At 43.9% G+C, this 19,273-nt stretch overlaps 1 protein-coding gene across 1 annotated transcript in view; it reads right to left on the bottom strand.

Moving 5' to 3' along the window:
* The window catches only part of LOC144798176 (uncharacterized), a 56,581-nt gene that overhangs the window by 6,852 nt on the left and 30,456 nt on the right, over nucleotides 1–19,273 (bottom strand). Inside the window, exons 2-5 of the mRNA XM_078668923.1 lie at nucleotides 9,392–9,500; nucleotides 8,898–9,020; nucleotides 7,162–7,313; nucleotides 4,374–4,483 (exon numbers count right to left, since the gene is read on the bottom strand). Of these exons, the coding sequence (XP_078525049.1) occupies nucleotides 4,374–4,483; nucleotides 7,162–7,313; nucleotides 8,898–9,020; nucleotides 9,392–9,500 (494 nt within the window). The remainder of the gene's footprint in view (nucleotides 1–4,373; nucleotides 4,484–7,161; nucleotides 7,314–8,897; nucleotides 9,021–9,391; nucleotides 9,501–19,273) is intronic.

The following is a 19,273-nucleotide window of genomic DNA, read 5'->3' as shown; positions in this document are numbered from 1 at the left end:
CAAACTATTTACAAAACGAATGTCGATGAGCGACAGTGTGGGAAGGGTGGTAGAGGATCAGGGAGAGGGGAATAAGGATGCCAATGAAGTGCTGAGACTTATATACAAGTGACCCCCAGGCTTTGGGACTATATACAACAAAACAAGCACTAGCACTTTGCGGAGTCTCCCCGCCTCCCCACCCAGCTCCACACACGCTACCGTACCTGAGTTAGCCACACCCCTCCAGGAGGGGTGCGGCTGGGCGAACCGTGGGGACGTTGGTCTCCTGGCGTTTCTACTTCTCCCCTTCGTCGGGCGCCGCACTCGGGTTCTCGTTCTTCTCTGCTCCTCACTCGTTCTCCGTACTCCACACAGTCTTCCTCCTCGGTGTCGTCACACGCCGGGTCTTTCTCTTACTTCTTTTTGTCCAATCCGGTGGGACCTGCGTCATCCAGGGGCGAGGCTTCAGACTCTGTGTACGCCCAGTTAAAGGAGCCCTTCTCCTCCGTGTCGCTTCGGTTGTTCCACAGCTGTTCCGTGTCCGGGCTCCACTCGTTATGAGGTACGTGAAGAGAGGGGAGATTGGCAGTGTCAGCGACCCACCATTCGGATGACGGGGAGTGAGTTTCCACTAATCGGGTCCCCCTGCTACATCAGTATACACGGTCTCAACAAAATGTCCTGGTCAGACGGCACCCAGCGACTCCGCTCACTCACCGACGACCCCACCACCACCAGAGACAACTTCCACAGATGCATGACAAACGCCACCGACTTGCTGAAGAACTACTGCCTGCAGCTGAACACAGACAAGACGGAAGTACTGATCCTTGGCAACAGCAGCAACACTTGGACCGACTCCTGGTGTCCATCACACCTAGGGCCCACAACAACTCTCTCCAACCATGCCAGAAACCTCAGAATCATCACTGACAACAACCTCAGCATGAAATCACAGATTAACGCCGTCTCTTCTACCTGCCAACTCACTTTGCGCATGCTAGGTAGGATCTTAAAGTGGCTACCCCTACACACAAGATGAACCGTAACACAAGCCCTCATCAACAGCCAACTGGACTACGGGAATGCCATCAAAGTACAAATCGCAGCACACCTCCTACAGAGACTTTAGACCATACAGAATGCTGCAGCCAGACTCATCCTCTGCCTTCCCCAACAAACCCACATTACATCCCACCTCAGGAAACTCTACTGGCTCCCCATACAAAAGAGTGGCAATTTAAGTTGCTGACCCATGCACACAAGGATCTACACAACCAAGGACCCGCCTACATTAACCACCCCCTGAATTTTCACCAACCATCAAGAAGACTATGCTCCACCTCCATTTTACTTGCCCATACTTCCCGCATCTACCGAAGCAGAAGTGGAAGACGCTCCTTCTCCCACATCTCAGCAAAGACCTGGAAAAGACTCCCCACGCACCTCCGGACTATCACCTCACTTGCGAAATTCCTTATGGCCCTCAAGACCTGGCTGTTCGAATAAACCTCTGGGACCTGCAAGCGCCTGGATACCCTATTGGGAGATTAGCCACCCTTTATAAATCCTGATTGGAATGAAGAATGGTCTCCCTCATTTAATATCAAGAGAGGATTCAGGCAGGCTTGCGTCCTGCTCCATTCCTTTTCTCCCTTTTTCATCAATGCAGTGGTTGGTGCCCTGCAGGCTCTGTCGGGCAATTCGTCTGGAGTTCGTGGAAGTTCGGCTCCAGGGATTTTGAATGGAGATGACATGGCCCTAAGATGTAGGGGTGCTGTCGGTCTGCAGAGACTGAAAGACTTTTTTGAGGACTTTATGGAGGCTAGGAAATTAATGATCAATATAGCTAAAACATTTACGATGACCTGAGGTAGAAGCAGCCAGAAGTGTAAAACATTTTTTATCAAGGGCTCTCCCATCGTGAAGGTCAATTCATTTTTGTAGTTAGATATCTTTTACATTAATAATGGTTTATGGACTTAACATATATAAATAGCTTGATCCAAAATGAGTGTGCGAGGGAATTTTTACGTTCTCCCCTAAACTTGGTAGTCGATCCATTAGGAAAATAGTCAACATTTACAAAGCAAGATCCCTTTCTGCTGCTATGTACGGAGGGGGCCAGGAGGTTATTCATCTTGTTGTCCTCTTCAGGTGGAAGAGAATGCTTTCCTTAGGTCCCTTTTGTTAATCCCTGCCTCTACATTATCCACCATTGTTCATAAGGAAGTGTTGCTAACCCACCTGGGGACATGCTTCCTTTTAAGCCCAATTTACTTCGGCACTCAATTTGTGCTAAAACCGAAACAGCTTTTGCAAAATTCATCAATATGGATGGTCTAGCGTTAGGCCATGTCTTTAAAATACAGTGGCTATCCTAGATTAACAAAATCTCTAAATCATTGTTTGATATCTCCATGCTCGAAGTTCTCTACAGAAACCCTGCTTTACACAAACATGAGGTTAAGGCCTCTTTTTTTAGGTGCCTGGAAGGAAAAGAGGGATCTTGTTGAGCCCAAAAAGTCGACAGTTGTCTCTCATTTGTCAGGCCCTATACCCGAGGGCCTCCAACTGTATCTTCCCAGGGTGAGCAACGCTCAACACCCCTTTGTTCTTACAAGGCGGCGGCTGGAAATAATATACCACCATGTTACTTTCCCCATTATGAATCACTGGCACAGGGTCCCAGTACCGTGCCCATGTGATTGCGTTTCGAAGCAGAGCACTCAGCACTTTATATTATTCTGACGTTGCTATGACGGTCCAAGGAAAGTTTTCTTGAAACCAATCTTTGTTGAAAATAGTATCCGGGATCATAATGTTGCTTTACGGTACCAGTGTGCATTAGATCAGTCTACATGCTTTAGAATAGCCTGTTATATATGGAGTGTGATTCAAACTAGAAAACACAAATTTAGTTACACATAGTTTTTGCCTATTTTAAATGGTTCTCCCAATAATGCTGTGCATAGTTTGTTTTCATATTGTGGTAGCCTGTCTGGGTGCTATTTGAGGATGATGTTTCTTAAACAAGCTGTTTATCATAATTGTATGATCACTACCCCTTCTTTTTAAAATGTTTTTATTTGTGTTGCTGGAGTAATTCTATGCTGGGGAAGCCACTTGGGTGCTATTTGTAGCTAACATTCTTCAGCTGAGCTTCTACTACTATTGTACAATCACTCTCCTGTCTTTTTAAACTGATTTTTTAAAACTTTTGTTGTAGCAATTCTATGCTTTTTGTTATTTGATGTTCCAATGAGATTGTGCTGATTAAAGATTTTGACTCGAATCGCCTGGCTTATCTCATTGATTTATCTGTCTGCCAATCCCTGGTTGTGTCATGACTCTTCTTGTTTCCTCTCTTTTGTTCTCTTCTTCTCAGTCATTCCCAATCTTCTCTACTACTGACCATCTCCTTTCCTCTATCCTTATCCATCGTCAATTTACCCTTGCACATTTTTTCCTGAGCTTTGTCTTTGTGTGAAAAGTCTTTCACAAGAATACAAATCTCCACTTCTTCTCTTCCCTTCGTCGTCTGCCACTTACAGTTTACGCATTCATTCCATTGACAATTCTGATTTAGGTACAATCTCCTGAATGCAGCCAAATTCAGGAATTTACCCAGGGAGCAAATTGTGCACTTCAGGGTTTTAGTACAACCTGTTGAAATCTGATTAGGTGAAAGGGCACTTGTGCTCTTTGCTGACCTTAGTATGGTAAACAACTTCCCCTATTAGTACATCATCCTCAATTCCAATAGGCTTCACCCAAAATGGGCCCCTAATTGTACATCAGGTGAATACCACCCCATTTGCAGTCAGTATTCTCTGAGTGAATTTGGAAACAAGCCCAAATTGTGGCCCAATTGTATGTGATCCTTAGACTTTGTTTCTATTTCTCTTCTCCCAACTGTTAAATTACTTCTCTGATCTCTTGTATTTGCTCATCCATTTCCTATTTGGATGCAATTTCCCATGTTTTCCATCACACAGTTCATCTAAAACTATCAATACTAGCTTCTGAGTTTAACACATTTATTTAATCTGATGTACTCCTTTGTCCCTTCCATAAACTTTCTTGACAATATCGATTTTGATAAATTTAATGATACAAGAATGAATCATTTGATAGCTGATTGGATGTATGAGTTCAAGGATAAATGACTGAGCATGTAAGATGGGTTTTTATTTGCACAAACTCACCAAGGACTGAAGACGCCCTTTTAGAAATAAGCGAGACCTAGTGGCTTTGCCTATGCTTATTACCTTTAGTTAACACGTCACTGTTCTAGATTCGGTGTTTTGGTAAATAAAATAAGGTACAAAGAGTAAACTATAATATACAGAAATTTAAATTATGTACTTTTTGCTTGAAAGGTGACTTACGCTTCTGATTGCAAACGGAGACCGTTCACCCACTTCCAGACACCTTCTTTATCCCTATCCGTCAGGCCAATCCAGAGGAAATCCGGCTTTGTCGTGTTTGAGATGAAGAGCTGTAGGAGAGCGAAGGGAACAGGTTCTGCAAAAGATCACAAATCTCAGAGTACTTGGGGTATTTGTGACCTGTCTCAGACCCAGGTGGCCACTTTTGATGCTAGACAACTCATAGATACAACGGAGCTGTGTGCAACGCAAGGATTCTGAAACTTTACTGACCAAAACCTTTTGTATGGAAACATGGCTGCTGGGAGTAACAGGTCTTTTGACCTGTGGTGCAGCAACCACTCTCACTAGGATACACCTTAAATTCTTATTTCTTTATGATTTGAGATCTATCAAAACACTGTTGGATGCCTTCAGGCCTGTAACATCCGCAACCTCTATCAGAATGTGCCACAATGTCAAAGCAGAGTAGTGTGCACTGCTTGCATAAGTGCAAGCATATGTTGTACTTCCTTTTATCCTGTCTCCAATCCTAGATTTGATAACATCATCCCCTCTCTCCCTACACCATGTCCACAGATCTTTGTATGAGAAGAGGTTTGCACAGCTGTCAGCTGTTATGCACTTGTGTACTGAGTGAGGGTTGCCTGGACCATTACAACTTGTCCTGAACAAATGTTGTTGTGGAAAACATTTGCTACTCCTTGTGCTACATCTGCTGTGTTTGTGAGTAGCTTGCACTTATGCTGCTTTGGTTGTACTTGTCCTCTGTGGTAGAGAAATGTACATTGCTTCTTCCTGTGCAGTACATGTTTGGGACATGAGTGTATGTATACTGTTGCCGTATGTGTGGGACCAGTTCAGTGTATGTATCAGAAGCTTGCACAGTTGCAGCATCTAGTGCTGGGCCTCTGTGCGGCTGAAGCCTGCACTATTACTACTACTGCAGTATTAGTTCTCAGTGGTAGGGGATCTTTCACTGATGCCTTATGTATGGTGCATATTTATGAACAGGGATAAGACATTCCGGCTGCTGTCTATGGAAGCCCCTCCTACTGCTGCATGAGCTTCTCTGTTTGTGCGGGGGAGCTTGTTCTACTCCTCTCAATGTTGAGGCTGTAAACTTGCATGGCCGCTGTCGGTCTCCAACGTACCTGTTGTGTGTGCTTCTGAGCACATGTTTTGTGTATGAGTCTCTATGTGTGTGTGAAAGAGAAAGACAGCACTTCCAGCAATATATTTTACTGTACATATTGTGCTGAGCAATGCATGTGTGAGTTTTATCCTTCATGTTCTGCCAATGCTGTACCTGTTCTGTGTGGGAGGAGCTTGTACTCTCTCTGTTGCTGGTGGTGTATGTGAAGTATATAAGCATGGAAGGCTGGGTGCGGCTACTGTACCTTTTGTGTACGACCCGGGCTTTTGTAGCTGACACCTGTAAGCGACTATTCTGTTACTTCGAGGAAAGCTTCTTCTACAGCTGCTTGCGCTAAAACTATTCTGTTTGTGCAAGAAGCATTAACAGCTGCTGTGTGTGTCGGTGGCAGTTGCCATAAAGTGGGGGCTGGGGGCAGGGGACGGACAGGCGGGGGTGAGGGACAGGGAAGAGACGGGGAAGGGACGGGGAAAATAATAATTAAAACATGTTTTACCTTTCCTTTTTCTGCCGCTGCCTCTGACGCCCACCTCGGTGCTCTCCCAGCAGTCTATGGAAAAGCAGGCTCCCTACCCAATCCAGACGCTGCTTTCACTATGAGAGCAGCACCAGGATTGGTCTGAGCGGCCTGGTCTGCCTCTCAGACAGTGCCTGGGAGCCTGCGGCTTTTCTCCAACCTGGCTGTGAGCACAGGTTAGAGAAATAGGAATGCGGCTGTCTGTTTGGCCGGCCTAAGATGGACGGCCAAACTTACATGCGCACTTCTAAGTGTTCACCACTCCTGCCGCCCCCACCCCGCCCTACAGGCGTGCCTAAACCAGTCACAAAAAATAAAATGATGTTGTTCTATTATCATTTTATTTTTTCTGTCTCTGACAAATGGGGCGATGCTTCTCCACCAATACAGAGCTGCCCCTGGTGTGTGCGGGTGACTGTGTGTCAACATTACAATCCCGCTTTCATGTGTTTTGTATGAGTGAAGCATGCCCTGCAGCCATCTCTGATGCACCTGTACTGTGCGATGGAAGCTTGCGCTGCTGTTACAGGTGGGATCTACTCTGCGTTTCTGTGAGAGCAGCTCCCACTGCTGCTGTTTTTTATGTGAGAGAAGAGTGAGCTGTTGATGCAGTGCAGCACTTGATCTTTGTGTGGGAGGAAAGCTTACACTGTGACTGGTCTGTGTTTTCATGTATTTGTGTCTCTTTAAAGAACCTTTCACTGCTACTGAAAAACATTTATACTGCGGTTGCCCTGATGGCGCTTGAAACACTGTTCATATTATGAGTTTGTTAGTGGAGATCTTGTCGTCACTATACAGCGTCAAAACAATTGGCTCAGGTTATGGTTCTTTTGCATATTTTCTCTCCCATAACCTTGCCTCAGCCATCTCTAACCCCTAATAGACTCAAGCAAGGCCTTCAATTTCAACAGCATATGTATGTATAAACCTACAAAGACAGACACACAGGCTGGTGGAGAAACAGATAGATTGACAATTGATATATAGATTGATCATTTTGAAATACAATTAAGGTTACAATGGTGCAGACTACAACACTTTACAAGCAGAAATATATCACGGAAGATGCTTTTGAGCCATCACAGCAAAGCATTGCACAAATCTTAACTCACCTGCTCCATCCTGTCATTGATGATGAGCAGGTCTGCCTGACTTGTCAGACAGTGTAACCTGCTTTTGTCCCATGACAGTTTATTTTTAGAAAAGAAATAGCATTTTCCATTGTACGGCAGCCAATCTGTGGGGCAGGCCCAGTAGAATAACTCTGAAAGACAAAGGTACAGTGAGAACAACCAACAACAATACTTCTGTTGTGTCAGAAGTGAGGCCTCAGGGTGCTGTAATGGGGAACTCAACCCATATTCTGTTATTGATGGTGGTGTCTCTAGGGCCCAGAGCCTAAGCATAAGAGATTGTAACTTCACCACCCACTGGCCTGAATGTATATTTGTGCAGTAACTCTTTACAGTGGCCCCAAATGTTCAGTGGCCTGTCCCCCCATAACTGGTTTAGCTTTTTAGGATTGCTCCTGCTCAGAATACCATCTAACATAACCAAAGGTACCAGCTCCTTTCTACTGGTACTCAGGACAAATACCATTAACACCTCCCATGAACTGGGCCTAACCCACACGTCCCGAAAGCTCGTGCCCTTTAAAAATAGAATCCCTCTAATTGCCAACAACACATGCATCAACCAGCAAAATCCCAGGCTCAACCACATGAGCTTGGACTTATTCATACAGGAAGTGTCACTCAATGCCAAGCCACTCAGATATACCCAGCACCTCACCCACAAGGAACACCGCTCCAGGAGTCAAAAAGTGTCTAGTATCAGCTTTTTCTTCTAATCTAAACAAAGAGAAATGTTTCCTCCCAGAAGGTGACTTCAGAACTACTGGTCAAGCCCTCGCCCTCTGGTGTCTGGATGGTGGCAACAATCTGCTCCACAGACTCCCACATTGCCACCAAGGGCCTTTTCCACAACAAAACACTCCTTATCGAGAGCATTAAGAAATAAGAGCATATCATCCCACCCTCAAGAACAATCTTTCTGAGAAGCTCACCATACCTAGTGCATCTCAGCATGCCCTGCCCAGACCACCACCAGACTGGAGTCTAAAGTACAAAACTGAAAATCAGAGCATGGGCCAATTTCATCCTGGCCCATAGGATCTGTAATGATCCCAGCATCCTCCGGGACTATGGAAGGAAAGGAGTTCATTGGAAGGTACACAGTTATCTGGCGGCTGTATGCTTTGCTCCAAATACTTGTGTCCGGCCTCTATTTCTTGTCTCAATCCGTGAGCCTTCCCCACTCCATCTCAGACCATTTAACCTCAATTGCAGCTCTGTAGCATGGGGCACAATTTTGTTGTAGGCAATTACGTAATTTGCCATGCGGCAAACAAATGCACCTGGTTAGTGTGCTGTGTATTGAAGCCTTTTTTGGTATTTTTATTTGTAATGGGATTTATAGAGCACCACATTCACTTAAAGGTATCTCGGATCTATTGGAAGCAGAACACTCAGACTAGCACTGTTATTCCTGACGAATATTAATTTGGAGACATTTTTAAAGCTTTTGTGAAACAGCATTGGGTAGTTCATGAATTCATTTTCAGACCTACCTACAAAAACTTTGGATTGTTATTCAATATTTATGGAAATATCTGCTGTAAAAAAATAACAATTTAGCCATTTTATACAGAAAGTTCTTTATTGGAGAGTCCCTATGATGCTCTCTTGCTCATTCAATATGGATCTGGCATTAAACATTTCCAGGCCTGCTTGTGCCTCTCGTCTCCCTGTAGCACAGTACAAACACCGGCCCAAACTAGAGTACTTACGCCCACAATCAGTGCCAGAAGTTCTCTCTTTGCACCCGATGTACTTCATTGCCAGGCTGAGATTGCTCTCCAGTTGTGCCAACTTTTCCTGGGTAAGCTGGGCTCTGGCAGTGACTGTTGAATCTAAGAAGATTGGAGAAAGGAGTTTGAGTGACTTGAACTAAATTGTATTTAAAGGGATATTACTTAATGTCAAATCATTTCTGGTACTTAAAATGGAAGTACAGGCACACACTGACCCGTTTATTGAATTGGGAATAGGGTGTAAATAGTACTGTTCACTTAAAGTTTTACCTTGTTCTCTTACATTTAGAATGGTATTGAAAACAGTCCAGGGAGGGCAGTTACAAAATGGGCAGAAAATGCCATTTGATTTAACTAATTTGATCATATTTGTAGAATAGTAGAATAAGAGGAGACTTTGGGAAAGTCTAATATCCTAATAACTCCTCACATCTATTTTAAAGTGTTCAAAGATAGCAAATCTTACTTACAGAGTATTATGCGGGCAATCAGTGTAGCAAGCAGCAGAAGGCTGATTCCCAGCCCTACGTCTACCAGATTCTTTGTTGACACCATCTTCTTGTCCTCTGTCTGCAAGGTCTATCTCATGGCAAGAAAACAAAACAGTGTGTCTATTAGTTGGTTACTATAGGCCAAATTCCCCAAAAGGGATGCTTTGCATTTGTTTTCTTGCATCCATTTCAGAACCGTTCCTTACACTTACAACAGGTGTCCTTTCATTGTTTGCCCGCTAAGGTTTTTTTGTAGAGTCTAATGTGATGTGATTGGCCATGTTGAGGGGGGAGGGGCCTTGACTAAGGAAAAGTAAATCCTTGATTGGATCCAGGAATCCCTCTGTTTCGCCAGCAATGGCGATCAATAGAATATTACCCGCACTGGATCTGCATGTAACGTTTAGATCACCTTATTTATCACATATATCAGTTATAAATACAGGTATTTAATCAGAAACAGAATTCACTGGTTTAAAAATAGGAACTGTAGTAAAATAACAATAAAAGACTTTGGGGCAGATGTACGACCATTGGATTTAGCGCCTCGCAATTTGCGACAAATTGCGAGGTGCTAAATCCAATGTACAACAATGTCAGAGACACTGTTAGCGATTCCCAATGGGGTCTCAAGATGCGAGGCTCATGAATATTCATGAGCCAGTCGCAATTTGCAACCCCATTGGGAATGGCCAGCATCCTAGGGATGGTGGCCTGCTGGGGTCAGCAGACCACTATGTCTTTGACTGCTTTTCAATAAAGCAGTTTTTGTTTTTTAAATGCAGACCATTTCCTTAAAGGAAAACAGGATTTAAAAAAGAAAAAATGAAACGTTTTCGTTTCATTGTTTAAGGGCAGGTAGTGGTCCCTGGGCCCACTGGCTGCCCTTGAAAAATATTTTCCCCTGCATTCACAAGGGGAAGGGGTTCTCTAGGGACTCCTTCCCGGCTGCAAGTGCTTCTCGGAAGGGTGGTAAACTGCGCCTGTTTTGCCACCACAATTGCAGTTGCATACATACCTGGAGGACTCGCTATTAGGAAGGGACGCCCTCGGAATGCCCCTTCCTAATAGCGACTCGCTATTCCTATTTTGCAAGTCGCAAATGATTTGTGACTCGCAAAATAGGCATAGGACATGGCCAACTCCTTTTTTTGCGGTCGTAAGGGGGTCTGAAACACCACAGCGACTGCAAAAAAGGGTTGTACATCTGGCCCCTGTTGGTAATAATAGAGTCGTTTTCTCTGTAAAGTCATTCCTTCATGCAATCTGTAGTTCAGTAAGCATGTTTTCTCCCATTATTTGCACTGTACCATGGTCTGATATCTTCACTGCAGTGATAAATGGGTGACTGCAAAATTTGATTTTCAGGTCACATTTATTTTCTCTAGTAAAGCATACTTGTGAATAGATATGAGTTATGAACATGGGTTCTTTACCCATCATTAGGATTTACATTGTTTTGGAAAATGCTGTTTTAAGTGGTCCAATTTGTCAGGCTGCTATTATTTTTAACTATTGAAAAAAAATGCCTTTGTTATCTTAACTAAAAAATGTCAAACCAATATTCTTTTAATTAACTCGAAATGATAATGACAGATGTATAAAAGAAGACTGTGCTGGCTGATAAGTAGAACTTCATGTGTTCCAGCATATGCCTTGTTCATATGTGAAGTGAACCGTCAAGAAAGACCATATCCATCATGACATTAGACATAGAAGAAATATCCTATGCAGTTAGTCATTCTGTAAGAAAGAACAATTTCCACTAGGTCACTGTACCCAGAGTGTTAAAAAAATGTCTCTAGTTTGAAAAGGCATGCACCCTGCCCAAGTAGGGACCACCACTCTAGTCAGGGTAAACTACATACACATTAAACGTTTACCTGTGCTCACCCTCTGGTAGCTTGGCACCAGGGCATTCGGGCTAAACTAAAAAGGCAATGTGTAAAATATTTGCATAACACAACACACAGTAACACAATGAAAACAGCACAAAAAGACTCCGCACAGGGTTAGAAAAATAGACAATCATTTTATAAATGAACCAAGGCAGATTACAAAAATCCAATAAGAAGAAGTCGAGATATGAATTTTCAAAGCATAAAAGTGTATATAGCCCTTGGTAGCAATAAGCCCCAATGGAGGTTGTCTAGTCGCGCTGGACAAGGGCAAAGTCAAAGGTTCAGGCGCAGGCCAGCTATAGGACTCACGCAGGCCCAGTGAACAAAGTACTTTGATCCTGGTCACAATAGTGAGATGCGGGGTGCAGACGAGCGATGTGTTGATGTCAAGGTGATGCGGCGATTTTCTTCACGCAGTGTTGGTGATGCGTCAGTTCCGAAGGCAAAGGGCCAAAGCCGAGATCTGTTGGTTCTGAGTGCGATGCACCGATTTTCTCCACGCAGTCGGGGAATGTGTCGATCACTGTAGACTGCTGTGGTGGCAATGCGCAGTTTTGTGCATCGGTTTCTGTAGGTGCTGCACTGGTTCTGATGCAATGCACCGGTTATGCGCCTGCCACAGGCATTATGTGTTAAATTCTGCTCACGCAGTCAGTGGATGCATAGGTGCCTCTGAAGCAAGTAGCTGGGTCCCCTTTCCAGTGAACCAGGCAAAAGAGCAGGGATAGAGACATTGATTTTCCTGAGTTTCAACAATAGGAGGCAAGCCATCAAGTGGCAAATATTTGGGGTGAAAGGCAGAGTTCAGCTCTCCCTCAGCAGGGTCAGAGAGCAACAGGCAGCAGGTCAGCACAGCAGAAAGCAATAGTTCCAGGTCAGCAGTCCAGCAGAATGGCAGTCCCTGATGCAGCAAAGCAGTTCGTCTGACCAAGCCCAGTTGTAGAACCATACGTGTCTGAATTGGGGAGGTCAGCGAACCAGTATTTAATGCCAATTGTGACTTTGAAGTAGGGGAGACTTCAAAGAAGGGTCTTTGAAGTGCACAGAAGTCCTTTCTTCCCAGCACGGGGTCCAGACTATCTGTAGGGGGTAATCAGTCCTTAGTCTGGGGACAGGACACTGCCTATTCAGGAGTAAGTGGAGGCTCCGCGATCCCATACTGCCCAGGATGAGCGATCAGAATGCAGATGAGTGCTCAGACACTCATAACCTTCCTGTGTTTTGGCTGTCTAGAGGGAATGTACCAAGTGTAGCTGTCACCCACCCTAGATGTGTAGTGGTGACACGCTGCAGGGGCATACAGAGCTGTAAGAGCAGAGAAATATCAACTTTCTAAAAGTGGCCTTTCTAAAAATAGTAATGCTAAATCCAACTTTAACTGTAAAGAGGATTTATCATTACCATTCCAAAGATAGAAAACATGACACAGCTACTATTTCAACTTTAAAAGTGTATTAATTCCTAATCTTAACCTATGAGAAGAGTTGGCCTCACAGTAGTGAAAACACATTTAGCTGTGTGTCACTACCAGGACATGCAAAACTTAAAAGTACATGCACTTCCTTTTACTTACATAGTACCCTGCCGTATGGGCTACCTAGGGCCAACCCAAGGGGTGACTTATGTGTAATGAAAGGGGAGTTTAAGGTTTGTCAAAGGGTTTTAAATGCTTACTCTTCAGTGGCAGGCCTGGGACAGGTTTGAAAGGCTATCTGTGTGAGAGACACAATCAGTGCTGCAGGCCCACTTGTAGCATTTAACCCCTTCGATGCTCATGACGGAACGGTTCCGCCATGACCACACCCACGAATGGAATGTTCAGCACCGGGGAAGAATCGGTGCTGCAGGCAAGGTGTTAATTTACAGGCCCTGGGTATATGGCATACCACTTTGCCATGGACTTACAAGTAAATTAAATGCGCCAACTGTGTAGGAACCAATGTTACCAAGTTAAGGGGAGACGCGCATGTACTTTAGAACTGGTTAGCAGTGGTAAAGTGCTCAGAGTCCTAAGGCCAACAAAAAGATTCAGCAGCAAGATAAGATAAGCAGGCAAAATAATTGGGGAAAGACCACCCTAAGGTTGAAAGGTCTAACGCAGAGGAATACAAGTCACAACTCATCTCGAATTATACATCAATATTCTTTTGCTGCTCCAGGAATTCAAATTAAATTCACTCTAACTTTTTTTCAAATCCAAATCTAAATTGGGTCCTTCGGTGGGGTGCAGATCAGTTCAAGTCAGATAGTGAGCACAGGAGACATGTCTGGACATACCTAATTTGGCATCTTCAGTGGAATGCAGCTTGGTTCCAGTGGGATAGTGAGCACAGGACTCACATCTGGGCAGACTCATCACACTTCAGTGGTCACAATGAAAATACAAAAAAGTGATGAATGGAATGCTTGAATTCATCTCATCCATTGAAAATTACTCTGGGTCACATTGCAGTCCATAATTTTTTTGCTCAACATGCCACATCAGATTAGACCCAGCCATATTCATATCAGCCTTGATCCTGCTCCAATTGGAACAGCCCAGCCCGAACGGCCACAGCAGGTCCATTCCGAACAGAACACGAGCAGCCAAAGACCCAAAACCCAGGGTGAAACTGACCTCAGGTTGCTTGTATTCCGCTTCAGAAAGGATCTGGCTCACTCTTTTTTATGCAAACACAAGGAGATGATGGACGAAGTGCTGAAACTTTTCAGACACTCACCCCCAGACACAGATCTGGGTTGAAATCATCATCAATCTTTAGCTCACTTTACCACCTCAGTTCACACCCAGCTATATGCAAATCAGTTTCGACCCAGTTTCACTCATGTATTTTGGTTTACAATGGAAGCAAAGTATAAAAAGTACTAGCATTTTGTACTTGTACATTTTGTATTTTGCAGATTTAATGTCTCATGGCTTCTGAGCCAGCCAACTCCCTATTTCTCAACGTCCCCATGACAACTACCTCTAAAATCTTTTACCATCTACTTCTCAAGTCTCACCTAAGGCATGTTTTAATCAGCAGTCATAGTGTTTCCTACAACTTGTGGCTGAGGGGCGTGCAGGAATTGTAGTCATTCACTTGAGGGAGACAAAGTTTGCAAGTGATCCTCTCAGTTTCCAATCTCAAAGCGCGAACTGGAGAGAAACCTTTTCTTTCCAATGTATAGCAATCTATCTATCTATCTATCCATCTATGTATCTCGCTATCTCCTGATGGTTCCATATGTCAAACCAGTCGAGAAGGCCATCACATTCACTTCTCTGATTGTTTCCATTATACCATGATCCATTCCCAGTGACAACTAGGGCTACAAAACTAAAATGGCTCCAGAATAGACAACTGTGAAGTTGGGAGATTTGCAGCTTCACCTATTCTTCCTTACTTGGAAAGTCTGAAGCTTGTATTATAGTTCTAATTGCAACTATATAGGCACTAAATCGACTTACGCAAGGCAGCACGCTACTCTGGAATCTAAGGTTAGCGGTTGATACAGTGGTTATTGGTCATTGTTGGTTAGTGGGATTATATACACAAAAGGGACTGAACACCAGCTTGCTAATACGTCCTCCTTACAGTACAATCATAAGTCTCAACAGCTCCAAGGTGAGGCGTGTTATGAGTGTATGTTTAGTTCACAACATTGGTTCTTGAAAATAGTAGTTCTCATTCAACTTTATTGGCATGTGCCTTGATTGAGGTCTACATTCCGACATAAATTCTGTTGGAAAGGGTTCAACCACTCGCATGGGAGGACTTAAAATTTTGCATTAGGGAACTGAGGTAACTGTGTCATTGGAAATAAATATGTCTTGGAAATAGCGTCTGTATTTTGTTGCCTTTGTTTTTTTTAGACAAGATTAAAAATATATAAAAGTAAACGGGAAATAAATAATTGCCCCAAAAAATCAGGTGACTTTCATCAGAACTAAATTATTTGCTATGTGAGGCAAGAATTTGAAGTTTTAAGTCAAGATCAATTTCTCAAGGCAGAGTATTAGGAATACAGGGGGAGCTTTTTAGTCTGCATGTTTAAGATGGCCCGCCGAATTCCCTGGGTAGGCTCAGCACCCAAAACACTGGCAGGAGACTGCGTCGTGGTTACTTTCAGATCGCCGGATCTGGTCAGAAGTATCCTAGAAGCATCCAGGTGCCACATGTCTAGAAAAGAGGGAATGTGTGTAGTGCCACTGGGCTTTTTCTACCAACCACTTTGGCTGCCTAAGAAGGTCTCTGTACTAGAACAGGGGTATCTCACAATATAGATTTGATGTCCCAACATTTAACTCTTTTGAGCCCCTCTATAATTTGGATGGGGTTGACTGACTGGCATCACCCTCAGGTAACACTGAAGAAATGAGGGGGCATCAAGAAACTACCACATTGGACCCCACCCAGCAGATGGGCCAACTATGGAATAAGAAACAAACTAGGTCCCTAAACCATAAGCACCTAGAGCGATATACAAGTGGGAAGGCAGTCTTGGAGGGCTTAGTGTATTCCTCTGAACTGAATGCTGATCTATCAGGGACAACTTTAGTACCCACCCGGATCTCCCAACTGAAACACGGTCAATCTGTACCACACCCTCGACAACACCAGACCACACAACGTGCTCTGTGGTGTCTTGGAATATCTCCGGGCTACATGACAAGGTTACGAACCCAGTCTTGGAAGATTTTGTGGGGTCCGCAGACATCTTATGTCTATAGGAGACATGGGCAATTGAACCAATCCACATTAATGGCTATAGAACATTCAGCACACCGGCGGTGAAAGGGCTGGCGGGGAGGTCAAATGGTGGGGTTTCCACATATATATCTAATAAGTTGTCTCTGAGTAAGATCACGTTCCACCCGGGCGGGATCTACTTTCATGGGGTGGAGTTACATTTTACTGCAACACACTGTATACTGTTGATTAATTTATATAATAATACCGCCCACAATGATCTTGACTTAGTAGCGTAAGGCATCTTGGCTACAGTCACGAAAATATCCAACGGGAAGAGAATAGACACTATGACCTTACTGAGGGGCGACTTTAATTGTGGCCTATGTAATCATCTTGATAACAGACTGTGTGGTATCCCTAATGATGCCGATAGTTGTACCCACTTTAACCATTCTAAGGTGGGGGGTACATTTAATGACCTTCTCTCTAAACTAGATCTCAGGTTTTAAATTAGATGCTGACCACTCCAGTTGGTTTTAAGCCCACCTTTAATGGGAGAGGTCATGCCACGACCATTGATTATGCATTGATCTCACCCCTTCATTCGCACCTGGCCCTTTCTTTCGAGGTGGGTGACATTGCTATAAGCGACCATTACCCCCTCCTTTTAAAGCTTAAAACTCATGCGCACTCTCCAAACAAGCTGTATCAGCATATTTGTATGCTGGGAAGTGTAGAATGAAATAGAACAAACGGATTCTCTTTAAAGTGGTCCAAGGTTGACGCAGATCAGTTAATTAAAAAAGTCATAGTTAAATGTAAACATGAGGTAGATAACTGCTTAAGTGAGGATGCTCTGGATGCAACGATAGTGAACTGTTCAGTAGACATTACAAGGGTAGTGAAAAGCTTACTTACTGTCCAGTTTAGCAAATACCCCTAAATCCACAGGATGCTTCAACAAAAAATGCTCGAGGCGTATGCCAACTTAAAAAGGGCATTACATACAAAGCCAAGATCCTTACCTGTAGTCCGTCAAGCCAGAGCAGATTATAGAAGGGTATTAAAAGAAAGAAAACAAACCCTTCAAAATGAAGCTTGGGACTCTTTACATAATGCTGCCGAGCAGAAAGATAGCACAGCCTTCTGGAAGGTCATGAGAACCCCCTTCCTAACCCCAAGTTTGGGCCCCTCTGTGGAGATAGCCATCACGGAAGAAGCATGGGTTACTCACTTTTCCAAGCTATATCACGACCAAGGGAATTTGTGGAGGCATCTGGACGATTTCAGTAGTGATAACTGTGAACATATTGATCTAGTAATCACCTTGGAGTAAGTGACCAGGGCCTTGGCACAAAGCGCGGGCGGCAAAGCACCTGGGCCCGACGGAGTACCAGTTGATCTATATAAACACAATGTGTCTTTGTGGGCGCCCATACTGACATAGGTTATTAATGCCAGTGTAAGGTCTACCCTCCCTCAGACATGGGCACAATCAACAATAATACCAATTTTTAAAAAGGGGAACCATGAAGACCCAGGATGCTACAGACCTATTTCCCTCCTAGATTCCACGGTCAAAGTGCTAGGGAGGGTTTTATTGCAACGATTAGCAGATTGGGCCGAAGAAAAACAGATTCTGTCCGACCTACAGTACGGGTTCCGTGATGGCCTTGGCACCATCGAACAGTCCTTGACCCTCACTATACTAATTGGCAAGTACACACGAGCGAAAAAAGGCAGTCTATATAAGGCCTTTATTGACCTCACCGTGGCCTTTGACACAGTAAAGCATAATAGACTGTGGGAGGTCCTTGAGGGGGCAGGGGTTGACGTACAAATTATTACGCTCCTTCGCCGACTATACAACGGTGCGTCAGCTAGTGTGCGTTTTGGCCAGAAGGGAGAATGCACAGAAGTCTTCCCAATTAGGAGGGGGGTCAGACAAGGTTGTGTGCTGGCCCCCTTCCTTTTTAACTTATATATAAATGGACTTGAAGACGCACTGCTTCTCCAGGGCAAAGATTTTCCCAAGCTGGTGGCCAGCCCATTCCCGCACTTCTTTATGCGGACGATGCCGTATTGATGGCCCGTACGCAAAACGGCCTCCAGCGAGCCTTGGATATTTTTAGCGCATTCATGAGTGACCTTGGTCTAGAAACTAATATATCTAAGACATATATTATGAGGTTTAAGCAAGGGGCGCAGAAGACTCGCGAAATGTTTATAGACGGGAAAAAGATAGCCTCTACAAAAAATGTTCTTACCTAGTAGTCTACCTAAAAAATCACCACGATTCTTGGGCCCCTGCCATATCTGCTAAAAAATTTGCTGTCGCTAGATCTACGGCTGCAATATCAATCTTCGCTAAAAAGCTAGGCAGGAAACCACCCACTGAACTGCTCCATATATATAAAGCAAAGTGTGTCACTATGACAACCTATGGGGCGGATGTGGGGTTTTGTGGACACCTATCCCTTACAACTAAAATGCATTCATAAGGTACATACTTTCCGTCCCCCCTAGCACACCCACCTTTATTTGCCACGAGGAGCTAGCTTTACATCATACTGCAGACTTGATAAAACTAGAGCCGATCCTTCTCTGGCATAGAATCTGGTGTAAAGGATCAGACAGAGCTGAATAGAGTGATCTTAAAAGACACCTTAAGATTGGAAGGGGCTCTTAACATTCCCTGGATTAAATTTGTACGTGATTTTTAGAACAAACTGGGACATCCTGAATACTTTTTAACCCCATCCTTAATGATGGAGATTTCTAGAAAGGCTCTAAAGAAAGAGGGCATCCAGCTCCTACAAGCTAAAAGATTTAACCGAGAATCTGTAGCAAAAATAACTGTGAGACAACACCAATTGCTACGAACTTCTATTGGGATGGAGCCCTATCTATCATTTGTTCCAGGAAGTTTTGATAGATTCCTTCTTACTAGGTTAAGATTAGGTATTATCCACAGATTGTTGACATTCCCCAATATGATTGATTGGTCCCGTATTTTAATTCCGTGCCCTTGCGATAATATTTCTGACCAAACCACCATGCATCTAGTCCTATTTTGTAAATTTTACTCAGAGCAAAGGAAAGTTTGGATTTTACCCTTTTTAAGGCAACTTGGGCTTAGACAGTGTCGACAAGCTATGCTGTACTCCAACTATTAGCGAATGAGCACATAGCATGGAGGGCAGCCCAGTTCTTAAAAGCTGCACTTTACTTGAGGAAAAGTATTTTATTTGGAATAGCTCAGTATGTACAAAGTTTTGCTTGCC

The sequence above is a fragment of the Lissotriton helveticus genome, chromosome 12, assembly GCF_964261635.1.
Source record: "Lissotriton helveticus chromosome 12, aLisHel1.1, whole genome shotgun sequence".
Classification (NCBI taxonomy): domain Eukaryota; kingdom Metazoa; phylum Chordata; class Amphibia; order Caudata; family Salamandridae; genus Lissotriton; species Lissotriton helveticus.
The sequence above is the reverse complement of the archived record's forward strand: the minus strand, read 5'-3'. Positions and strand labels throughout refer to the sequence as shown.